At 38.4% G+C, this 26,163-nt stretch overlaps 1 protein-coding gene across 1 annotated transcript in view; it reads left to right on the forward strand.

The window, feature by feature from the left end:
• The window catches only part of LOC136866665 (transforming growth factor beta receptor type 3), a 310,806-nt gene that overhangs the window by 148,003 nt on the left and 136,640 nt on the right, over positions 1–26,163 (forward strand). Inside the window, exon 12 of the mRNA XM_068227001.1 lies at positions 8,219–8,475. Within this exon, the coding sequence (XP_068083102.1) occupies positions 8,219–8,475 (257 nt within the window). The remainder of the gene's footprint in view (positions 1–8,218; positions 8,476–26,163) is intronic.

The following is a 26,163-nucleotide window of genomic DNA, read 5'->3' on the forward strand; positions in this document are numbered from 1 at the left end:
GTTTAAGGTGAGTAATGGGTTGGCATGAGGTTCATCCGATGACACAATCTGTTGGTGTGAAGGAGAACAACACTATGTCAAAGATTGCCTGCTGATTACATGGACAAAATTGCAAATTTTCACCGATTTGTCTTAAGTTTGCACCATAAAAATTCATACTTATTTTCTCAAATCAGTAATGCTGATCAGGCTCTAGTCTTTTTCGATACCGCATGCCTCGCAACAGCACTATTGCACTATAAGGATCATGGAGTGTGTTAATGAAAACAGCGGTAGTGAGAAATTATGATGCATGGCAATGCTTGCCATTACAGCAGATGGAATAAACTTGCCGCCTTACATAATTTTGACGAGGATAACGATGCCTAAGCAAATACAGTCTCCCCGTGCAATTTGTGTATGAGTGCAACCAAACAGCAGGATGGTTTTAGAACTTAGTTAAAACTGTGTGGGATAGAAGACCCGGTGCACTACTGAAAGAGCCAGCTCTGCTTATTTTAGATAGATTCCGAGGTCACCTTGTGAATTAAGTGAAGCAACTTCTCAATGAAAAATAAGACAGGTAGTCAATCCCGGTGACCATCCTTCAACTTATTATGCTCGTGGGCAATGAAGAGTTGGGACGTTATAGCACCTGAACTAGTCTTCAAGAACTTCAAAAAGACTTGGGTTTCGAATGTATTAGATGGATCCAAAGATGACACAGTATGGCAGAACGACGAAGAATCTGATACTGGTATGAGCAATGAGCAGCGGTGAGGACGACATATCAGATACCAAAACCTACGATAGTGACACAGAAGATTTTGAGTAAATTGTTTACCGAGAAGTCCGTATTTTGCAATAAGGCGATAATTTTTTGCTAGTGTAAAATTTATGTTGACAATTGGGCTTCAGTGAGAATTGATAGTAGAATGAGTTCTTGGTTCAGGGTACTTACAGGGGTTAGACAAGGCTGTAATCTTTCACCTTTGCTGTTCGTAGTTTACATAGATCATCTGCCGAAAGGTATAAAATGGCAGGGAGGGATTCAGTTAGGTGGAAATGTAGTAAGCAGTTTGGCCTATGCTGACGACTTGGTCTTAATGGCAGACTGTGCCGAAAGCCTGCAGTCTATCTTGGAACTTGAAAATAGGTGCAATGAGTATGATATGAAAATTAGCCTCTCGAAGACTAAATTGATGTCAGTAGGTAAGAAATTTAACAGAATTAAATGTCAGATTGGTGATACAAAGCTAGAACAGGTCGATAATTTCAAGTATTTAGGTTGTGTGTTCTCCCAGGATGGTAATATAGTAAGTGAGATTGAATCAAGGTGTAGTAAAGCTAATGCAGTGAGCTCGCAGTTGCGATCAGCAGTATTCTGTACGAAGGAAGTCAGCTCCCAGACGAAACTATCTTTACATCGGTCTGTTTTCAGACCAACTTTGCTTTATGGGAGCGAAAGCTGGGTGAACTCAGGATGTCTTATTCATAAGTTAGAAGTAACAGACATGAAAGTAGCAAGAATGATTGCTGGTACAAACTGGTGGGAACAATGGCAGGAGGGTACTCAGAATGAGGAGATAAAGGCTAATTTAGGAATGAACTTGCTGGATGAAGCTGTACGCATAAACTGGCTTCAGTGGCGGGGTCATGTGAGACGAATGGAGGAAGATAGGTTACCTAGGAGAATAATGGACTCTGCTACAGAGGGTAAGAGAAGTAGAGGGAGACCAAGACGATAATGATTAGACTCTGTTTCCAACGATTTAAAAATAAGAGGTTAAGATCTAAATGAGGCCACAACACTAGTTGCAAATCGAGGATTGTGGCGACGTTTAGTAAATTCTCAGAGGCTCGCAGACTGAACGCTGAAAGGCATAACAGTCTATGATGATAATGTATGTATGTATGTAATATTTTAACTTTAATGCTCCGATTAATGACAATTAATGTAATAAGTTCATTTTTTTTGTCAGATAGGAGAAACGTTCGCAGAACTTCTGCAAATAAATTATGAATTTTGATTTGGACTATTTTAATTATTTTGATGCATCATCATCATCATCATCATCATCATCATGAAGTTTCCTCTCCAGTTTCTCGGGTGTGGTTTACGAACGTTCTCCATTTTAGTCTATTCTTGTACCACTGCTCCTTCGAGACTTCATCCCAGTTGATTCCTTTGGATGTGATATCTACCTTCACTTAGCCCAGCCATCTCCTCCTAGGTCTTCCAATAGGTCTCTTTCGAGCAATCTAAGTATGCAACTATTGTTTTGCAATTCTTCTTTCTTTCATTCGTTTGATGTGACCAAACCATTGCAAATGTCCCCTACTTATGGTCACCTTCAGGGACTGATTTATTCCCGCTTGTTCTCTAATCTTCTCACTTCTTACTTTGTCTTTCCTAGTCTTTTGAAAGCATGCTTCTTAGAAACTTCATTTCTGAAGCCGGAAGTCTGCTGTCATCCTTTTTGGTAGTTGTGCATGTTTCCAACCATAAGTCAATGTAGGAACAAGGTATGTTCGAAACAGAGTTTGTTTTGATCTTAGTGGCACTTGTTTATTCCAGAGCAGATATCAAACTTGCTGATAGAATTGACTGGATTTCTGAATACGGTTATTTCATTCAAGCTGTATTCTGTTGTCACTTGATATTATGCATCCAAGGTACTGATACGGGTTTACTGTTTCCAAGTGTACACCCTCCAGCATTATATTATCTTCACTTCTCTGTCTATTAACAGACATTGTAGCAGTTTTTGTAGCACTTACTTTCAGTCCATATTTTTTCAGATGATCATTCCAGACGTTCAGCCTTTCCTGGACTTGCATCTCACTATTTCCCCAGATAACTGTCTAATCTGCAAAAGCAAATGCTGTAAGATCCATGTTGATGTTATGCTTCACTTCTTTTAAAATTTCATCCATGATGGTGATGAATAGTAATGGTGAAAGGGCACTCACTGCCTTGTTGCACTCCTCTAGATGTCTGGAACCAATCTGAATATCCATTTCGTACTTGAACACAGCTGTAGCAGTCTTCATAAAACATTTTTTTCTCTGAATGAGTTCCATAGATACATTCTTCTTTTTAAGACACTCCCATATACTTGTTCTAGGGACACTATCGAATGCTTTTTCGATGTCTAGTATTCTTGGTTAAACCATGGGAAATTGTTTATAAAACTGAGGTAATTGAAGGAATAGGAGACCAATAAGGCTGTAATAATGGATGTAGGACTCGTACCAAAAAGGCTTAATAAGAGGGTTACACAAGACAAGAAATTGTACAGAAAAACTAAAGTTGATGAATGTGGGACTTACCTTAAATCACAATTCAGTTGTTGGATAAGTGAAGGGAGTAACGTGGATACACTTTGGGCTAAATTTAAAGGAATCATTTGGGAAGGAGAGAAGAGATTTGTACCTGTTAAGAAGGGTAAAATGACCTCAGACCCTGTTTATTATACAAGGGAAATAAGAAAATTAAAAAGAAAATGTAGAATAGTAAACAGGAAAATCAAAGAGGGTAGGCAGAGTAGAGAAACTAGAAAACAGCTAATGAGGGAACTGAACAGAGTGAAAAAGGAAGCAAAAGAGAATTATATGAATGGCATACTTCAAGAGGGTAACGACCACAAAGGGAAATGGAGAAAGCTGTATTCATATATCAGGAATCAAAAAGGAAAAGGAATCCAAATTCCTACAATGGTGGGAGAAGGGGGTGAACACTTGAACACTATTCAACATACTGAGAAAGCAAACCTATTTAGTAGGGAGTTTAGAGATTCAGTAGATGATTGTCAAGAGTTGGAAACTGAAACAGATGATAGAGAGGGAGAGACACAGAGGGAAACAAGAAGCTTCTCATTCACAAATGAAGATATTTTCAGAGAAATCCAACTGCTTCAGCAAGGAAAAGCAGCAGGAAGTGATCAAATTACTGGGGAGATATTAAAGACAACGGGGTGGTACATAGTGCCTTATTTAAAATTTCTCTTTGACTATGTCATAAATAATAGTGTAATACCAAAGGAATGGAAGGAATCTATAATAATACCAATTTATAAAGGAAAGGGTGATAAAAGGAAACCAGAGAACTACTACAGACCAATCAGCCTGACCAGTATAGTTTGTAAAATACTGGAGAGTTTAATATCAAAGTACATCAGAGGGATATGTGATGATAAAAATTGGTTCATGAGGAGCCAGTATGGATTTAGAAAGAAATTTTCTTGTGAGGCACAACTGGTGGGATTTCAGCAGGACATATCAGATCAATTGGATTCAGGAGGTCAGATTGCATAGTCATAGATCTTTCCAAAGCCTTTGATAGAGTGGAACATGGAATATTATTAAAGAAATTGGAGGGAATAGGATTGGACGTAAGGGTTACACGTTGGATAAAAACATTTCTAAATTCAAGGGTTCAGAAAGTCAAAGTAGGAAATAATGTATCTCAGGAAGAGAAAATTTGGAAGGGAATTGCACAATTGCAATAATCGGTCCGTTACTTTTCTTAATATACGCAAAGGATTTAGGGAACAATATAACATCAAAAATAAGATTGTATGCAGATGACATAATTGTTTATAGGGAAATAAACAACATTGAGGATTGTTCAGAATTACAAAGGGACCTTGAAAGTATCCAACAATGGGTTGAAGAAAATAATATGAAGGTTAATGGAGACAAATCAACTGTTACAACTTTTACAAACAGGAGCTTTAAAACTGAATTTGAATATACTTTGGATGAGGTAGCTATCCCAAAAGATGGCAAGTGCAAATACTTAGGTGTGAGATTTGAAAGTAATTTGCACTGGAAGGGTCATGTTGATGACATTGTTGGGAAAGCATACAGATCGTTACATGTCATAATGAGGCTACTTAAAGGATGCAACAAAAAATTAAAAGAAAAAAGTTACTTGAGTATGGTTCGTCCGTTATTGGAATATGCAAACAGTGTTTGGGATCCTCACCAAGAATACCTAATAAAAGAAATAGATAGTGTGCAGAGGAAAGCAGCAAGATTTTTAACAGGGGATTTCAGGAGAAAGAGTAGTGTATCAGAAATGTTAGAGGAACTTGGGTGGGAAACTCTAAGTAAGAGAAGGGAGAAAACTAGACTTATAGGATTATATAGAGCCTATATAAGAGAAGAAGCATGGGGAGATATCCGTGAGAGGCTTCAGTTAGAAAATAATTATATCGGCAGGACTGACCACAAATATAAAATTAGAAGGAATTTTAGCAGAAGCGATTGGGGTAAATTTTCATTCATTGGGAAGGGTGTGAAGGAGTGGAGCAGTTTACCCAGGGTAGTGTTTGATCCTTTTCCAAAATCTGTACAGATATTCAAGAAGAGAATAAACAGCAACAGAGAAAATAAATGAAGTGTTAGAGGGCATTCGACCAGTGCAGGTTATTGTAAATTAAAAAAATGTGTGTTAATAAATTAATTCCATCCCTTGGTCTAAGGAGTTTGGACAGCCAAAGTAGGGGACTGCCTGTAGGGGTGAAGTACAGTGGGGACTTCGAGGGCCCTGGGACCGCTACGGTAGCTGTGAAGGCCCTTCAGGAACTCTGAAAAGTGGTGGCAAAAGGGGCTCTGGTTAAGACACAGCAGGTCGTTATGCTACTTAGGTTCCAGAACGGGTAAAAAAAAAAAAAGTAAATAATGCAATGTAAATATTAATCGTATACCAGTTGTATAGTATCATTTGAAGTAATTCCACATACTGTATATCAGTTGACTATATTTGTAAGTAGTACAGGAGATATTATAAGTAGAATTTTGTAAACAATATAAATTTATTAAGGATGAGCTGTGTGTTTAATAGAAAACATTGTTAGCGTAAATTGTATAATATTGTATTATAGGAAAATTTTCTTCTCTTGTTAATTTAATATTTAGTGCTTGACAATAATGTATTTTAGTGTACCATTTGCCACTGAGGTAGACACCTCATTTGCAAATAAAGAGATTTTGATTTGATTTGATTTTGAACAGAAATGTCAAGTTACAATCTTTCTCCCAGTGCTTTACTAATATTTTCATTGTGAATATGAGGTCTATAGTTGATCTATCTTTCCTTAATCCATATTACTCTTCTTGCACTTGGGGTTTAATAATTTTCCTTAATATTTTCTCAAGAATCTTCTTAAATATTTTTTAACCATAGGACAGTAAGGTAATCCCTCTATAGCTGCTGAACTTTTTTTTACTTCCTTTCTTGAACAGGGGAACTATAATTCCCTTTTTCCAGTCATCTGGTATTATTTTATCCTTCCATATTGCCCTTATCACCCTGTATAGCCATTGAATTCCTTGTGGGCCAGCAGCTTTAATCATGTCTGCACTTAGTTCATCAAAGCCAGTAGCTCGTTCGTTGCGCATACTTTTAAGGGCTGATTCTACTTCACTCCAAGTTGATGGCGTTTCTTCGGATATATTACCACTGCAGTTTGACTGAATCTGTGCATTAGGACTGGAGTCCTTCTTTATACCATTGTATAAATTCTCAAAGTACAATTTCATAATTTCTCTTATTTCTGTGTCTTCCCTAGTGATGCTCCCATTTGGTTTCTGTAAAGCTTGTATTTTGATGTATATACAGTATTATTACATGCACCTTAAACTTGTATAAAATACAATTTAGTTATACATTTTGTTTTCAGTAATACAAGTACTGGTATTAAAATATTCTTCATATAATGGTCGCACCCTACTATTTAAAAAAAAAAATTTGGCATAAAAAGTGCGACTATTGTACGGTGAAATACAGTACTACTTTAATCGCTGGAAGAAAGATAGGTTAGGTGCTCAGTTCCATTCGTAGCATCGTAATCACTGTCAGAGTCGTTTGCAATTATTACGATCTGTTCGATGGCATCCTTAGCCGTTCTATGCCCCACATTATTTTTTTTTCCATCTCGATGTTATACACACATTTCTCAATGTTTGAGGAGTCACTAATTCAATCCCTCCCAGCAACAATTTTCTTTCCTCTGCCTTTGGTCCTTTGCTTGGCTTCACACACTTTCAATGGGATTCAAAGAGCAGTGATATGGGATAATCTTAAAACTTGCCTTCACAATTACAATGCGATATCATCTACCCGATACGCTGCATGATGTCCTTAACCTGCTGGAGAATGGCATTAAAGTAGTTCAAACTTGATGCTCTTTGGTTTGTAAGGGATTCCCTTCCTGTCCAAATACTTAATTATATTTATGTATTTCTGCAATTAGTTTGGCCATTTCTTAATTCTAACCAAATTGTAAGGTGAATTGGGTTCATATGAGAGAAAATATTAACAGTCTTTGAATACATCTCCATTTATTTCCTCATGATGCGTCTTTCATGGAGTTTGATTCAAAACATAGCTTCCACGAAATCTTTATCATTGCTGATATGAGTAATTATGTCTGTACTGGGTACCATCTAAGGACCGACCATAAATGGCTCAAACTGCAACACTTGCATTCATCTTTAAACACATGACCCACTCCAAAGAAATGCAACTCGAAAGCTTTTCACTCTATCGAGCACACAACTCCAGTAAAAAAATATTCACTGTAACATACCTGCAAAAAACACACTATTAAACAAGGAATAAAAAAAACACTATTGAACAAAGAATGATATGTTTTGTTCTTAAAAGAATCATCATTTTATCAAGTCACACTCAAGCATACATTGGAAGAGTTTTGAGATATGAGAACAAAAGGTGTCAGAATATATCTTGACATATGAAAGTTAAGGGTTAAGAAGTAATGAAAATTACCCTGCACCGGGCGAGTTGGCCGTGCGCGTAGAGACACGCGGCTGTGAGCTTGCATCCGGGAGATAGTAGGCTCGAATCCCACTATCGGCAGCCATGAAGATGGTTTTCCGTGGTTTCCTATTTTCACACCAGGCAAATGCTGGGGCTGTACCTTAATTAAGGCCACGGCCGCTTCCTTCCAACTCCTAGGCCTTTCCTATCCCATCGTCGCCATAAGACCCATCTGTGTCGGTGCGACGTAAAGCCCCTAGTAAAAAAAGAAAAATTACCCTGTACATGAATTGTTTAACTGTTTGACAAATTATCACAAGTTAGTATTATTGCAATTTCAAGGGATGGTCTTTTGTAAAATGTTGTTAATGAATAGATCTTGTAAGCAAGACTATTATATATAAATGATGTATATTGCATTTGAGGTGTTAATTGGATTGATGTTTTCAGTGGTACCAGTGCAGGTGGTTACAGAAAATTGTTGGCTGTCAAATGTTTCAAATCCACATCAGGGAGGTCAACAGGTGGTTCTGTTGCGCAACACATGTCCTTTGGATCTATCAGTCCAGCTTACGCCCGTTGGCCAACATGGTAGCTTTAGTTTCCACATAAGTCGAGATTATGGGATTCTTCGCATCATATATGTTCATTGCCGACTGGGTGTTTGCACCCAGGAACCTGAACGAGCTAAGGGTAACCTTGCTCTGGTGAGTTTTTGAGTTTGAGCATATTTTATTTGTGGAGATTGTTGCTGTGTGTGTATGTTTCAATGGTTACTTTTTTTTTTTTTTTTGGTGTTTTTGTCTGTTGAAGTTACATGACAATTTATTGTGAGTCTTTGAAGTGATTTTGTTGTTTAATCATAGTTTATAACTTGTAGGTTTGAAACCAGAAAATATTCAGTTCAAAAGAAGGTTACATTTCAAGAAAGCCAGTTGCAATAAAAAAAAAAGATCTTGATATTGCTCACTGAATTCCTCATACACCAGAAAATCACAATTCGTTTGTAAACTTGCCAGAGGAGATAGAAAACGTATAATCCAAGAGGATGCAGAATTAGTTATACCCATAGTCTGATAGCAAACAATAAACCACTTCTAGATTATTGTCAGGAACTGTATCTCAATGTTCTTTCTAAAAGGGCACCCCCAAGGCTAGAGAAATATTTATAAATGCAATATCTGAAGACAGGAAGAAGAGATGGTGTAATCTGGTGGAAATTCTTGACATGAAACAGAATAGCAGGCATGTATGAACCACTCTGAAGAATCTGAGTGAAGACCCCTCAGTTTCGAAAGAAAACTTTTCTCAAGTTATTGCTAACCTGCTCCATAATGGAAAATTTGCTGTGAAGAACAAGAAGTCATAAATGACTAGAGATGCTCTTCATGAGAGAAACTACTTTCAGACTCTATTTACTATAAAAGAACTGAACCAGATCATACAAGCTTTATAACCAAATAAAGCTGCAGGACTAGATGGACTGAGGATTGAACAGGCCCAAGTTTTACAGTGGCTCCTAGAACAATAAACTATTGCTTCACTAACCCAAAAACACCAGAGATCTGGAGAGTGCAGGTTGTAGCTGAGTTGAAACCAGGGATGGAAGCTAACAATCTGAAGAACCTCAGACCAATATTATTGCTGTGTCATAGTTTCTGTTGTGTGTCCTCCGCCTGGGAGCTCCACAACCCGCTCCCGCATGGAATCTACTCGATGCGACAAGGTGTGGACAGCAGTGCGCTGACGTAATTGTTTGACGTCAGTCAGCGTGTGTATATTGGGGCGATGTTTTCACTGCTCCAGGCATTCAGCTGTGTCCAGCTATCAGACTACACCGTATGTCAGACACCGAGGTACCCTCTTAAAAACGTGTACTGAACAGGTGGACTAACTATGGTGGGGAGGTTTCACCTCAGGACTCTGCGCCTTAAGATACCCGCCTCCCGTGTCACTGACATACACCTATCTATCATTCTGCTAACACGAACTTGTTCCAAGTTCCCTTCAAGATTCTCAAACTACAGATAGCCATCTGCTGTCGAGAACTTTCACTTCTTTGGACATTCTATCTCATCAAGATAGATTTCGTTGTGCATATATATTCAGATTGTATATATGTATATATTTCTTTTGACAAACTGTTACTTATGTGTTATCTAGCATGCACCGCATTCCAAGAAGCAAGTCTCAATTCCTTTCATTTTGTACATATTGTAGAAAAGACTACAAACTAATAAACTTTTATGTTGTGTTTTGTACATAGTGATTCTTGTATACAACACTTTCAAACCTTGAAATTTTTTTTATTCTAAATAGAATAGAAATTCATAAAAAAGCAAGCAGGTTTCAGAACTGGAAATTCATCCTGTGGCCAAATTCTTAATTTAATGCAACACATCGGAGATGAATTTGAGAATCAAATTATAACTGGAGCAGCATTTGTTGACTTCTCTGCAGCTTATAAAACTGTAGAACAATGATTGCTCTTGCAGAACATTTATCAACTAAGAATTTCCACTCGATTACCCTTATTCAGATCTATCTTCAGGACAGGTGTTTCTTCGGTACTCTTCAGGGCAAGAACAGCAAGTCAAGAATGGGTTTCTACAAGGAAGTGTGTTAACACCTGCATTGTAAAACATTTTTTAATAACCCGCCAATTTTTTAACACACGTAGTACTTCACCTACACTTATGACCTCCCTCTAGCAGTGCAGGGAAAGAGCTGTAAGGTACCTGAAGAGAAACTTGAAAATGGTCTGAAAGAACTTGTGCTATATTACAACAGAAACCAGTGGAAACCAAATGCTTCCAAAACTCAAGCACAGTGGAACCTCGATTCTCAGTTTTTGGAAGGACTGTGGAAAAACCCTGTACAATATGGGAAAACTGAATATCTGGGAACAAATTTAAAACATTAACAATTAATTTGGCTAAACATTACAATAATGAAATATGTGTAATTTTAATCTTACAAACACTCCCAAACCAAACCACAGCCCTAATGGGCCTTGATCTACCAAGCTACCGCTGCTCAGCCCAAAGGCCTGTAGTTTACGAGGTGATGCATGGTCATTGTGACGAATCCTCTTGGCTGTTAATCCTGGCTCACTAGAACAGGGTCGCTTACTCACTGTTAGATAACTCCTTAATTAATTATAATCACATAGGCTGGGTGAACCTAGAACCAGCCCTCATATCCAGGTAAAAATGCCTGACCTGGCGGGAATTGAACCCAGGGCCTTCGGGTGAGAGGCAGGCAAGCTAGACTGTAGAGCTGGCTAGAAAAACTCCTAATCTGCATAAATTACACAAGTTAAAAATCTCCATACTTTACATTTGGTTTTACCAGGGATCTTTGTCAGTTTCCCTTAAAAACTTCTTTCAAGTCAGCAACTTTGGTCAGCCAAGCTCATCGGAAAATATCTAATAAATAATGCCAGTCCAAACAACAATTGATCATGCAGTTTTTAATTCTCTAATCTAATAAAATAAAGTACATCTTATGCAAAAGCTGATGTCAAAATCCCTTCTTTTTAAAAATCTTCCATTGTAATTTGATCATGGGTGTATTGTTTGTAAGAAGATTCTGGAAGTCTTGTACCACATAAATTAGGCCTATATTGACTTTTGAAGGTTATGTTGAGCTCGAGAATATGGTTTCAAATGTAATTATCGATTCTCAAAATTTCTGGAATGCATTATATTCAGTTCTGCCCGTCACTAACCAGAAGCAAATTGGAAAGAAAAAAATAATCAAAACTCCAGAAATTTTGGTTTATTTATGATCTTTAGCTCAGCTGGAAAGTGCGATGAGACACTCATTGTACAAGCCAGTACAGGTGGGAAATGATACAAACATTTTAATAAATGTTACGCTGCACATTATTAAATGACTGCGGTTTTTATGAGGGCATTTAAACATAGAAACATAAATGTAAAAATCCCCGTAATCATTGCCATAAGACCTATCTGTGTTAGTACGGTGTAAAGCAAAAAAAAAAAAAAAAAAAAAAAAAAAAAAATCCGTGTCTGTATACGAGGGGGATCAAATATAAACAGGATTTTATTTTTTATTTAAATTCATTTATTGAAAAACACAAGGCAATTACAATTTATTTTCCCACATAGTTTCCTGTTTTGGAAATGCATTTGTCCCAGCGTTTGGGCAGCCTTTTGATGACCTCTTCGTAAAAAGAACAGGGTCGTGTCACCAGCCAGTTGCGCACAAAGTCTTCCATACCCTAGTCACCTTCAAATCGTTGCCCTCCTAGCGCTTCTTTAAGCGGTCCGGATAAATGGAAATTGCAGGGCGATAAGTCCGGGCTATAAGGAGGATGATCAAGTGTAGTCCAGTGCATTTCCTGTAGCTTGGAGACAGTGAAAGCTGCAGTATGGGGCTGCACATTGTCGTGGAGGAGGATGACCTGTCGAATCAGTTGGTCTTGTCTTTTGCGGCAATATGCAACCCTCGTCTTGTTCAACAGCTCACAGTAGTAAGCAGCATTGATTGTGTGTCGCTCATGCAAAAAATCAATCAGCAAAATGCCTTGCCGATTGGAAAAAAACCGTCGCAGGTGACGAACCGACTCAAAAATGCATCACCTTCTTCTGCAAACCTTTCTGTAAGCCTCTGATAGACCTCCAAATGTCTCAACTTCAGATTTTCGGTCAAAAAAGGGAGGGACCCATCTGGAACACACTTTACGGAACTGTAGGTAGTTTGTGACGATTGCTTGACAGCTCCCATAACTGATTCCGACTTGTTCTGCAATTTCTGATGCTCTCGTCTGTCGATCATCATCAATAATGTCTTTAACGCACAAATCTGTAATGCTGATCCGAGGACGGCGATTATGTTGCTGATTTTCCACACATTCTCGTCCTTCCTTGAACTTTTTATGCCAGGCAAACACTCCCGTCCTTGACAATATTTAATCACCGAACTGTGCAGTCAATCTCTGGCAAATTTCCGTTGCTGTAACTGCTTCACGAGTAAGAAATTTTATGATTATGTGTTGCGCAGTGGAGGGTTGCACCTGTTGCTCCGATTTACTGACGAAACGGCGGGAAATATCTAACAGCACGCTCTCCCCACTCCTAAAAGTTCCAGCTAAGCATAGCAGAAGCACAGGGCCATTCCTACCAACTGCTGATGGTATCAGAAGACTTAGTGCATCATTGAAAACAGCAGCAACTGTGGAAAGTTAATCTTAGGCAACATGTCAAAATAAGTAAAAGTTCCGAGAATGCACATTTTGTAAAGATTTCATTCCACTTGAGAGCTGAGCCATGACCAACCACAGTTGCAAGAATATCTAAAGTCATTATCATTAGACTTGAGAAAGTTTCCAAGCATATTCGAACTATCAAGACTCGAGTTAAGGTATCCAATCATATTTAAATTACTGGACTCTTGTTAGAAAGGAAGAAGTTTGATTCCCATCTGAAAGCCCAGTGACTGTATAGTGCTCAGAGAGAAGTGCCAAAAACCTATTCAGCGATACGGTCGAAAAAGGTAAAAAAAAAATGAACATCTAAACCTGGTCATATTGTAGATGTTTTATAAGTACGAACATTTGACAAAACTCGTTCCATCTTCACGTAGAGCTGTTGAAATGTGCTCTGTCTAATTTCAATTGTTGCATCCACTCTACTTTATAATTTTCAAGGTTTCCCTAAATAATACCAGTGGAATACAATGTGAAGATGGTCCCTTATGCAAGTTCACCGCTGATCGCTTTTCCAGCACCCTTGCTCTAATTACTGCAATGACGGGACGTTAATGCCAAGATCTACGTAGGTGGTTTGAAAAGTTCTCGGAATGTACTAGAATTAAGTATCTTGCCTCAGTGAAACTGCTTTTATTTTTCAACATAGTCTCCCTGTAGACTAATGCATTTGGTCTAGCGATGTTCCATTGCCTTGATCCCATCTCGAAAATAAGATTCCTCCAGGCCTGCAAAATACCTCTTCAATTTGGCTGTCAGTTCTTCCCTTGTAGAAAATCTCCGTCCACCGAGGAAAATTTTCAGCTTGGGGAATAGATGAAAGTCTGATGGTGCCAAATCAGGTGAATAAGGTGGATGTGGCAACAATTCGTACCCCAGTTCATGAAGTTTTGCCATGGCAATAACACTTGTGTGCGGCGGAGCGTTGTCCTGATGAAAGATGGCCTTTTTCCTTGCCAAACCAGGCCTTGTTTTGCGTATCTTTTCCTGTAGTTGGTCTAGGAGGTTTGCATAGTATTGCCCCGTAATTGTTTGGCCAGTAGGAAGATAATCTATTAGCAGAATGCCTTGTGCATCCCAGAAAACTGAGGTCATGACCTTTCCGGCCGAACGCACTGCCTTTGCTTTCTTTGGTGGTGGTGAATCAGCATGTTTCCACTGCTTTGACTGCTGTTTTGTCTCTGGGGTATAGTAGTGGACCCAAGTTTCATCTGTAGTCACAAACCAGCACAAAAAATCTTGTTGGTTGCACTGAAAACGGGCCAGACTTTGTCTTGTGGATAATTTTTTCATACCCAATTCTTCGGTTAAAATATAATATACCCGTTCAGAAGACGTCCCTACAGCTTCAGCAATCTCCCGCAATTTTAGTCGACGATCCTCCATGACCATTTTATGCACTTTTGCGATAAATTCTGGGGTCGTAACACTTTTGGCCGTCCACTACGCAGATCATCATCCAAGCTCTCCCGACCAAATTTAAACTGCTGGTCCACTTGGCAACAGTTGAAAATGAAGGACCAGAGTCCCCCAATGTGTTCTGAAAGTCAGCATGAATTTCCTTTGCTTTCATACCTTTCTCTACAAAGTATTTAATCACTGCTCGAATCTCAGTTTTTTCCATTGTCACAAATCACTATGCGGGAACAACAACAAAGAGTCGTCACTACCACACTCCTGCAGCCAGAGCACTGACGCGCCACATGTTCACTCACAAAGGATGTGTGATTATTGCGCGGGAACCTCGTTGCTCTAGCACTGACATCTAGTGGTGATTCCGAGAACTTTTCAAACCGTCCTCGTATAGGTATGTCGTAGCTGTCTTTTCGTGAGATACTGTTTCTTGAAAAACCCTTGATTGAGGATTTAGTGTTGATGGGACTGAAATTTCTGGATGGTTGATGCGGAAAACTATTCGTTCGAGGAATTGATAACGCAGGATTTTTAAAACATGATTATTAGGATGCTCTTGGGACCACATAATTTGAATGAATAATCTGGGGAAATGTAGTTTCCAGGAATGGATAATCGAGCTTCCACTGTATGTGCCTTTCATCTGTGCAACAGGGAAGCTAACTGAAAACTGGATGAAATCAAAAACTTATGCATGGTTCAACTCCAACCTATCCTTATGTCATGTTAGACTATGCACATCTGCTCTAGGATTCTGCTTTTCACCAGGAGAATATATAGCCCTGTGTGGAATGTGTCTTGTTATGCCAAGTAGATATGGGTCTCAACGAAACAGAATAGTAAATGGACGTCTGCAGCCAACTCCTGCAAGCAAACTCTATTCACTGTTAGGCATAGCTCCAGCTCGCATCCATAATGGTATTTTTGCCGATGTAAAAAATGAAGCAGCACAACTTTTGTTGCTCATTTTATGTACATCAACTTGCTCCCTGGAGACTGCTGTCATGTAACAGCTTCCTCAGAGGAACAACTCCATTGTCTTGTTCTCCACAAAGTGCAAGGCTTCTAAGGTGGAAGGAGGAATTACATCTGCCACCAACTGAGGTAAAAGAAGTACAGTCACCAGGACATGACTTGTCATACACTGTCTGGAACTCTCTCAACTGTTCACTTACTGGTATAACCAGATAGTAAATATAACTTGTATCCACACTGTAAGGATAACGTAATGATGTGGGGATTCCTTCATGCATTGGGAGATATCTTTTATGAGTGTGGAGATGCTCAGAATCAGGAACACGTGCTAGTCTGTCCAAATAAGTCACCTGTGCTCCCAAGATGATCTGTGGGCTTCCAATACCGGCAATGTCCTCGCTGCTGAGTTCTGGAAAAATCAGTTTTAATCTGGAGATAGAAATGAATGAATGAATTTGTAGGTTGTAATGTATTTATTTATATTGGATGTGATAAAGGGATTTATTTAAAGTGTTGTCAAAGCACAAATACGGATTTAAAATTGAACTGGTGACTGTTTGGACTGTTTAGCTCTGTACTTAACATCCCATGGGCATGTACTACAATTATATTTATTTGTGTAATGGATGCACTTTTTACCCAATGTTAATAACAGAAATATTAGGTGTGTCTTTTATATGAGGAAAAATCATTAATCCCTTGACGCTGACCTCCATACACAGTATAGACCACCTTTTCTTCACATGCACCAACCTCCATGTGTAGTATAGATCCCTGTAGGCCTAACTTCATTTTATTCTAGCTTGTAAAGTTTTGAAGTAGTTGAGATGGAAATGGTATATCTTTGAAGGTGATGATCTCTGCCTTTCTTTTATGCATGAATCAGCTTTTCTTAATATTTCCTTTTCTTTCTAAAGAATTTGATGTATTCTGACCACCTTCCGAATGATTTCTACTGCATTCTAGCAGATGTATGTGTCATTACACGACATTTCCTTATGTAGACTGATAGTATAAATCACCTTCTTTTCATTGATATGCACGTTGACATCATCTGTTGAGGATTCATATAATTATTTCAGTGCTTTGAAACCTTTTACGACTCATAATTACTTGACTCGCTGTCACTTTGAAATACGATATTGCATGGTGCAGAAGCATGGCACAGTGCAGTTTGAACGAAAGAGGAGTAATTAAGTTTTAATAAATCATATGATAACAGCACTAAACCAGACTGAACTGAAGGGAGTGACAAGATATCAGGAATGGGAGTGCATGGTGTGCGCAACCCAGTAATAGACGGAAATAGAGTTAGGAATGGTTGGAGTAAGGAGAGATTGAAGGAGCTTACTAGGAAATTGAATTTAGCAAAAAGGTCGGCTGAGGATAACATGATGACAAACATAATTGGCGGACGTATGAATTTTAGTGAGTAGTGGAAGGATATGTATAGATAGGCAGAAACAGGTTGCAAGCAGAATATTCCAGAGAACATTAATGAACAAGGGGAGTGTATATGTGAGGACGTACAGACGGCAGAAGTATTCAGTCAGCAGTATGTAAAGGTAGTTGGATATAAGGATAACGTCCTGATAGAGGAGGTGACTAATACTGGCGAATTATTGAAATTTACGTATGATAATTAAGATATTCATAAAAGGATAACAAAGTTGAAAGCCAGAAAAGCAGCTGTGAGTGATCAGATTTCAGGGGATATATTAAGGGCAATGGGCTGGAATATAGTGTTATATCTGAAATACTTATTGGATTACTGTTTACATGGCGGAGTGATACCAAATGAATGGAGATTTATAGGAGACAATTTGGGTTTGGGAAAGGTATTTCCAGTGCGTCTCAACTCGTAGGATTCCAGCAAGATATAGCAGATATTTCAGATTCACAAGGTCAAATGGATTGTATCACTATTGATGGATTGTATCACTATTGACTCATGCAAGGGTAGATCATGGGAGATAACTGATGGAAGTGAGGGCTATTGGACTAGACAAAAGAGTGGTTGAATGGATGGCTACTTTCTAGAAAATAGAACTCGGAGAATTAGATTAGGTGAAGTGTTACCTGATCCTGTAATGATTAAGAGGGGAGTCTTACAGGTCAATATTATTGGAGCTTTATGTTTTCTTATATATATATCTATATAAATAAAATCATAATGACCGTGTGTCTGTACATTGACTATTTCGACAAAATGTTCATGCAGTTATCCATTTCAGATGTAATAATGACCATCTGCATATTTTTTAGCTTTGGTGTCTGTCCGAGTTCTTATAACTTGAAAATTACTGGATATATATCTATCAAACTTCATATTTACAATTCACCTGTCCTTTTGTAGGTTTAAGGCCCAATATTGTTTCTAAATCTCTGAATTGATTGGGGGTTTATACAAAACCGAAACCATGATTTTGCACTCCCACAAAATATATACAACCAAACTTAATGGAAATCTACTTGCTTTAACCCATTGAGCCCTGCATATTTGTTGGATTGAAACTGCATTGGGGCTGGGATTATTTTGGGGAAAAATATTGTGTTGCTTCATATCATGAGAAATTTCTTATTTACAAGACCATTAAAGATTTAAATATACTTGAAAATAAATGGCTTTCATACCACGAACTGTGGAACAAGGAATGAATTAAAAACATTTTATTTTATTAGCATCACGGGACCTTACTCAGTCCGCCTGCTGAGCTGTAACAGTCTTCTCCTTGCACTTCCTCTTCGAATTCCACATCTATTTATTCTTCAGGAGCATTGTTCACACTATTTACTAATATTACTACTAATTTCACTGAAAAAATGACATTCCTAATTATCATTACTTTCTAAAAGTAGTTATATATTGGTAAATTTCAGTTCTACTGTCAGCCATCTTGTTTACAAGCAAATCTCGAAGTCTAGAGATAGCCTACTTCAAACTAATATTACCAAGCACACTATCAATGTATATTAGCAAAGAGCATTTAATATTGCAAAGAAAGAGTCCCTACACAAATCACAAATGCAACTCATTCTGCCATCTCTTGTGGAAAAGTTGAATTATGTAGTAAAGTGAGACAACGGAACAGTTCCGTGGTCCAGCATTTGGTCCATGGGAGCACGGAACGGTTCCGTGGCTCAGCCCCAATGAGTTAATGGAAATCAACTTCTAAAACTTTTTTCTCATGTGCATCATTTCGATACAAGGATTAATAAGGGAGATATCATTAACGGATCGTTTTTCACACTTAGTTCGAATGGACTTAGCCTAAAAGCGGGTCTATGAAAAAGCTGATTTCTTATAACTGCAAAACTACTGGAAATATTTTAACCAAACTTCATATTTTGCATCCCCCTGTCCAAAGGTAGCTTTTCATATACCCGGAGTGGACTGAGGGTTTATAGGAAACCGAAACAATGATTTTACTCCCCCACAAAATATACGAGACCAACCTGGATGGGAATCAACCAACCTTGGTGGAAATCTATTTCTAAAACTTTTTCCTCATGTGCACTTTTTCGATAGGATTATTAATAAGAGAGATATCATTAACGGACAGTTTTATAAGCTAAGTCCAGTGGACATAGCCCAAAAGTTGTTGTACGTCGAGCAGATATCTATATAAATAAAATCATAATGACTGTGTGTCTGTACATTGACTATTTTGGCGAAATTTTAATTCAGTTATCTGTTTCAGGTGTAATAATGACCATCTGCATATTTTTTAGCTTTGGTGTCTTTGTTTTTTGTTTGTTTATTTATCTGGTTTCTTATAACTTAAAAAACTACTGGATATATTTCTATCAAACTTCATATGTATTATCCACCTGTCCTTCGGTAGGTTTTAGGCCCAATATTGTTTCTAAATCACCGAATTGACTGGGGGTTTATACGAAACCGAAATCGTGATTTTGTACTCCCACAAAATATACACAACCAAACTTAATGGAAATCTACTTGCCTTAAAGGAAATCAAATTCAAAATATTTTTTCTCATGTGCATCATTTCGATACGAGAATTAATAAGGGAGAAATCATTAATGGACCGTTTTTCACTCTAAATTCAAGTGAACATAGCCTAAAAGCGGGTCCGTGTAAAGCATATTTCTTATAAATGCAAAACTACTGGAAATATTTTAACCAAACTTCATATTTAGCATCCCCCAGTCAAAGGTAGCTTTTAAGGTCCATAGCATTTCAAATACCCGGAGTGGACTCGGGGTGTATAGGAGACCGAAACAGTGATTTTACTTTCCCACAAAATGTACCAGACCAGTCTGGATGAGGATTAACCAACCTTGATGAAATCCCTTTCTTAAACTTTTTCCTCATGTGTACTTTTTCGATTGGATGATTGATAAGAGAGATCGCAAATATAAAGATAGGAACCTTCCACCTAATCAATACATTTATTTCTTATAAGGTACTTATAATATATTTCACATAACAGTACTGGTTTTGATCCTATTTGTGGGTCATCTTCAGTTGCTAAGAACCTTCGTCTCAATACATACAACATATAATATTAAAACATTACTTAATCTTAATTACGAATGACTAATGATAAATTACAATGATGTGTTGTGGTAATAAAATATGCTTGAAAGAGTAGTTTTGAAAGTCTAAAATGTTCACCAGTTCACTATGACACTGACCTTGATGTTCAGTGATATACTCATTTATTCAAATTAGTGTTGCAATGTTGACACACTTACTAACAATAATCACCACCACCACAGACACACTTACTTTAAATTAAAAACGTCTTAATGTTGAGTTAATAAAACATTACTTTTAGTATTTGCGAATGACTAATGCTAAAATACAATGATGTGTTGTGATAATAAAATATGCTTGAAAGAGTAGCTTTGAAAGTCTAATATGTTCACCAGTTTATTAACCCTCTCGTGCACACAAGCCTCATATGAGGTCCCAAAATTATGTTTCGTTTAGTGCGCCGTTTATTTAATATTGTTATGAATTTGTGGAAAATTTTGACTCTGTTCTTCACTTTAGACCTCATGTGAGGTGTGATACTGGTTACAACTATACCTATGAGATCACAGCACTTCTTTGCAGCTGCGAAGTTGTAGGCAGTTATGGCGCTCTTGTTATTTGTGTGTTTCATATGGAGACTAAATTATTGAAATTGATGCGTCCTTTACATGTACTGTATATGCAATGGATAAGTAAAAATGTTTTATATAGCAGAAAAGCATGCTCTTTACAATTGTATTAGTATTTTTATTGTACATGCAATTTATTACCATTATTTTGTGTAATAATATAGGGGCCTCACTATTATCTCTGCTAATAAATGGTGACAAACTTTCTTGAGTTGCTGGCCGGTGTATTGCCCTCACTCACACAGACAACGTATCAGGTGATGATTCTCAAGAAATAGATTTCTCCCTATGTTTATTCACCCCTGCTTTTATTCAGATTATTGTACAATCTATGAATGAATACCATATTTATTCTTAGGCAACAGCAACTGTAAGCTGACCCCCGAGAAATCAGAAACAAAAATTTAAAAAATATATTATTAATGAAGCAGAAATGGTTGAGTTGAAAATTTCTTTTGAGAAAACAGAAATTATGCCATCTTTTCAAGTTGACACTTTACATATTATGCTAAATAATACTCAGAAAATAAAGGCTGTAGACAAATTTAAATACCTTGGTGAGATTGTAACTTGGAATGCTAACAAAAAAGCATCCGCAGATAGTAGAACTAAAAATGGAGACGAGCACAACAAATTACCTGACCAAGTTACAAGAAACAGTCTCTTTTGATTAATGCTAACTTTCGACATTATTACTCTGTCATCAAGCCAGAAGCAACATATGAAAGTGAAACATTATTTAAACTGACTACCCAATCAACAACAGACAACCTGCAGAAAGTCGATAGAAGAATTCTTCGGACAACTATTAATAAAAAACACAAGATTGATGGCCAGTGGAGACTTTTGCCAAATTCAGTACTTTACAAGGAAAGCGAATAGATCATTGACACTATGCAAAAATAGAGGATTGCATTCTTTGGACACATATACCGCTTACCGAATACTAGACTCCTGAAACAACTTTTTGATTTCTTTTGTAATAGTAAAACAAAAACACATGGTTTAAAGAAATACAAATTGATTTAGATGAATTGAAAATTACTGAAGATCAAATTGAAAATAGAGAAGAGAAACAGATTGTCTGACTCATTGGCTGAATGGTCGGCATACTGGCCTTCGGTTCAGAGGGTCCCGGGTTCGATTCCCGGCCGGGTAGTCTGGCCTATGCTGACGACTTGGTCTTAATGGCAGATTGTGCCGAAAGCCTGCAGTCTAATATCTTGGAACATGAAAATAGGAGCAATGAGTATGGTATGAAAATTAGCCTTTCGAAGACTAAATTGATGTCATTAGGTAAGAAATTCAACAGAAATGAATTTCAGATTGGCGATACAAAGCTAGAACAGGTAGGTAATTTCATGTATTTAGGTTGTGTGTTCTCCCAGGATGGTAATATAGTAAGTGAGATTGAATCAAGGTGTAGTAAAGCTAATGCAGTGAGCTCGCAGTTGCGATCAACAGTATTCTGTAAGAAGGAAGTCAGCTCCCAGACGAAACTATCTTTACATCGGTCTGTTTTCAGACCAACTTTGCTTTACGGGAGCGAAAGTTGGGTGGACTCAGGATATCTTATTCATAAGTTAGAAGTAACAGACATGAAAGTAGCGAGAATGATTGCTGGTACAAACAGGTGGGAACAATGACAGGAGGGTACTCGGAATGAGGAATGAATTGCAAGAGATTATTCTCATTTTTTACCGTATTGAAAATCTATTGAAAGGAGAATAATAAAAGTCCTCACTCCCTGCCATTTTATACCTTTCAGCAGATGATCCATGTAAACTACGAACAGCAAAGGTGAAAGATTACAGCCTTGTCTAACCCCTGTAAGTACCCTGAACCAAGAACTCATTCTACCATCAATTCTCACTGAAGTTCAATTGTCAACATAAATGCCTTTGATTGATTTTAATAATCTACCTTTAATTCCATAGTCCCCCAGTATGGCGAACATCTTTTCCCTAGGTACCCTGTCATACGCTTTCTCTAGATCTGCAAAACATAAACACAACTGCCTGTTCCTCTCATGGCATTTTTCAATTACCTGGCGCATATTGAAAATCTGATCTTGACAGCCCCTCTGTGGTCTGAAACCACACCAGTTTTCATCCAACTTCCTCTCAACTACTGATCGCGCCCTCCCTTCCAAGATGTCAGTGAATACTTTGCCTGGTATACTAATCAATGTGATACCTTGATAGTTGTTGCAATCCTTCCTGTTCCCTTGCTTATGGATAGGTGCAATTACTGCTTTTGTCCAATCTGAAGGTACCTCATCAACACTCCATGCTAATCGTTTTACTCTATGAAGCCATTTCATCCCTGCCTTCCCACTATACTTCACCATTTCAGGTCTAATTTCATCCCTTCCTGCTGCTTTATGACAGTGGAGTTTATTTACCATCCTTTCCACTTCCTCAAGCATAACTTCAACATCATTTTCCTCCTCCCCATGAGCTTGGCTGTTCGCATCACCCCCCTCCCCCATGGCACTTAATGCCCTTGAAAGGGCTTTGGCTTGTCCGGCGACCGCTGCTCAGCATGAAGGCCAGCAGATTGTGAGGGTCCGTGTGGTCAGCATGTTTCATCCTCTCGGCTGTTATTCCGGCCTTTCGAGACCGGGGCCGCCACCTCACTGTCAGATAGTTCCTCAATTCTAATCACGTAGGCTGAGTGAACCTCGAACCAGCCCTCAGGTCGAGAGAAAAATCCTTGACCTGGCCGGGAATCGAACCCGGGGCCCTCCGGGCGAGAGGCAGGCACACTACCCCTACACAATGGGGCCGGCATTCGCAACACCACCAGGAAGATTTCCTGTTACGTTGAGAAGTTGTTCAGAATATTCCCTCCACCTCTCCAGTGATTCCCTGGGATCTATTATGAGTTCACCTGAATTACACAAAACACTGTTCATTTCCTTTTTCCCTCCTTTCCTAGGATTCTTTATTACTGTCCAGAAAGGTTTCCCTGCTGCTTGACCTAGCCTTTCCAGATTATTACCAAAATCTTCCCACAACTTCTTTATGGATTCAACAACTATTTGTTTCACTCTGTTCCTTTGTCTGCTTCCGTAGCGTAACGGTTAGTGTTATTAGCTGTCGTCCTTGGGGGTCCAGGTTTGATTCCTGGTACTGCCAGAAATTTAAGAATGGCAGGAGGGCTGGTATGGGTTTGAAATGGTACACGCAGCTCACCTCCAATGGGGATGTGCCTGAAAAGAGCTGCACCACCTTGGGATGAGGACATGAGTTTACTTACTCTGTTCCTTTCATCTACGTACAAATCCCTGTCTGCCTCGGCCCTTGTTTGGAGCCATTTCTGATAAGCCTTCTTTTTATGTTTACAAGCTGCTCTCACTTCATCATTCCACCAAAATGTTCGCCTTTTCCCATCTTTACACACAGTTGTTCCTAGGCATTCCCTTGCTGTTTATACTAAAGCATCCCTGTATGCCACCCATTTTCTTTCTATATCCTGAACGTGCTTACTGTCTACTGTTCAAAACTTCTCACTAATTTATCCATGTATTTCTGTCTAATTTCCTCGTCCTGGAGATTTTCTACCCTTATTCGTTTGCAGACAGATTTCACTTTCTCTTCCCAGACCTAGAGATACTCAGTTCACTACAGATGAGATAGTGGTCTGTATTATCGAAAAATTCCTGGAAAACTCGTACATTCCTAACAGATTTCCTGAATTTGAAGTCGGTTAGGATATAGTCTATTATTGATATGGTATCCCTTGCCTCCCACGTGTAACGTTGAATAGCCGTATGCTTGAAGAATTTATTCATAAGTGCTAAACTGCTAAACCCACAGAAGTCCAGCAAACGCTTCCCATTCGCACTAGCTTCCATATCTTCCCCACATTTACCAATCACCCTTTCGTATCCTTCAGTTCTATTTCCAACTCTTGCATTGAAATCGCCCATTAGGACTATCCTATCCTTGCTGTTGACCCTGACCACAATGTCACTCAATGCTTCATAAACCTTGTCAACTTAATCCTCGTTTGCACTCTCACATGGTGAATACACTGAGACAATTGTTGTCCTAATTCCTCCAACTGCCAAATCTACCCACATCATTAGCTCATTTACGTGCCTAACAGAAACTATGTTCCGTGCAATAGTATTCCTGATAAACAGAGGTACCCCTTTCTGACACCCATCAAGTACACTTTGTAATCTTCTATCTCTTCCTCGTTATCTCCCCTTACCCGAATATCACTTACTCCTAGCACATCCAGGTGCATCCTCGTTGCTGACTCAGCCAGTTCTACTGTCTTTCTTCCATAAGCCCCATTAATATTGATAACTCCGCATCGAATTCCATTTTGTTCGCCAAGTTGTTTCCAAGGAGTCCCTTGCCTGTCAAATGGGAGTGGGACTCCGTTACTCCCATAGGTCCAAGGCTTGCTTAAAATGTTCTGAGCTCAGTAAATTCATGAAGCAGGATGCTACCCTACTTACACATAGTCCAAGTGATGATCTCTCCTCTAACGGGATATGGACCACCGGTGGATTGTATAGTCCTAGCCGCCTGAGCACAAGAGTGGCCTTGACTCAGAATATGTCCGAGATGCCCACTCCCATTCCATAGCAACTGGTATCCCCACTCTCAGGACCACTTACTAGGCCACTCAGCCGTTCCCCATGGTTCACGAACTAGGACATGACTACTGTAACCCACACCATGAACCACATGAATCCTAAACCTACACAATATTAAAAATGTAGAAATACAGAATATACATATAATATGATGACGATGATAATGAAAATGGCTGAATAAATGAACTACAGCCCACAACAGTTCTCAAATATGGATAAGCATGCTTAGTACTCCCAACAGTACAACTGTAGCCTCCAAATGCGCTCCGTAGAATGGCACACTCATTCTTCAGCTGGCCTCTTAACAAATTCAACGACTTATGCCCGAAATGAGTTACAAAGAAAAATGCGTATAACGTTTCTTGTAGAAAATTTAATTTCAACGCCACATTTTGCACTTCATTACCTGTTATTTTAGTTATTTCACCGTGGACCACAGCGAAAATCAATGAAAGCTGAATTTTTGTCAGAAACCATTAGAGTAACGAAGAAAATGGACATGAGGTTGATTATAGAAGACCGCATGGTGCATTTCATTTTTTGATAGGGCCATTCATTTACGTGTTATTTTTGTTGATGTAGGGCAAAAATTGTCCAAATTTGGGACATACCCCTGTAAAATCCCCTACTAATTCAAAATGCTGAAATATATCAAAATCAAAAGTAACCCTTGCATGACTTGGGTTTCAAACTATATCATTGCCAAATTTCAGCTCATTCGGCCAAGTAGTTTTCAAGCCTGTCCAGAACAAACAAACAAACAAACAAACAAACAAACAAACAAACAAACAAACAAACAAACAAACAAACAAACAAACAAACAAACAAACACACACACTATCTCGTTTTTTTTGTAGTAGTAGTTGTTGTTTTACATTGTGCTAACTTCTTTTACAGTTTTTGGAAATGCTGACATGCTGGAATTTTGTCCCACAGAGTTTTTTTATGCGCCAGTATATATAGCGACATAAAGCTGTGTATTTCAGCAGTTTGAAATAGTGCTATACTAAGCAGGGATTGAATCTCCCA

Source organism: Anabrus simplex, chromosome 3 (assembly GCF_040414725.1).
Source record: "Anabrus simplex isolate iqAnaSimp1 chromosome 3, ASM4041472v1, whole genome shotgun sequence".
NCBI lineage: Eukaryota > Metazoa > Arthropoda > Insecta > Orthoptera > Tettigoniidae > Anabrus > Anabrus simplex.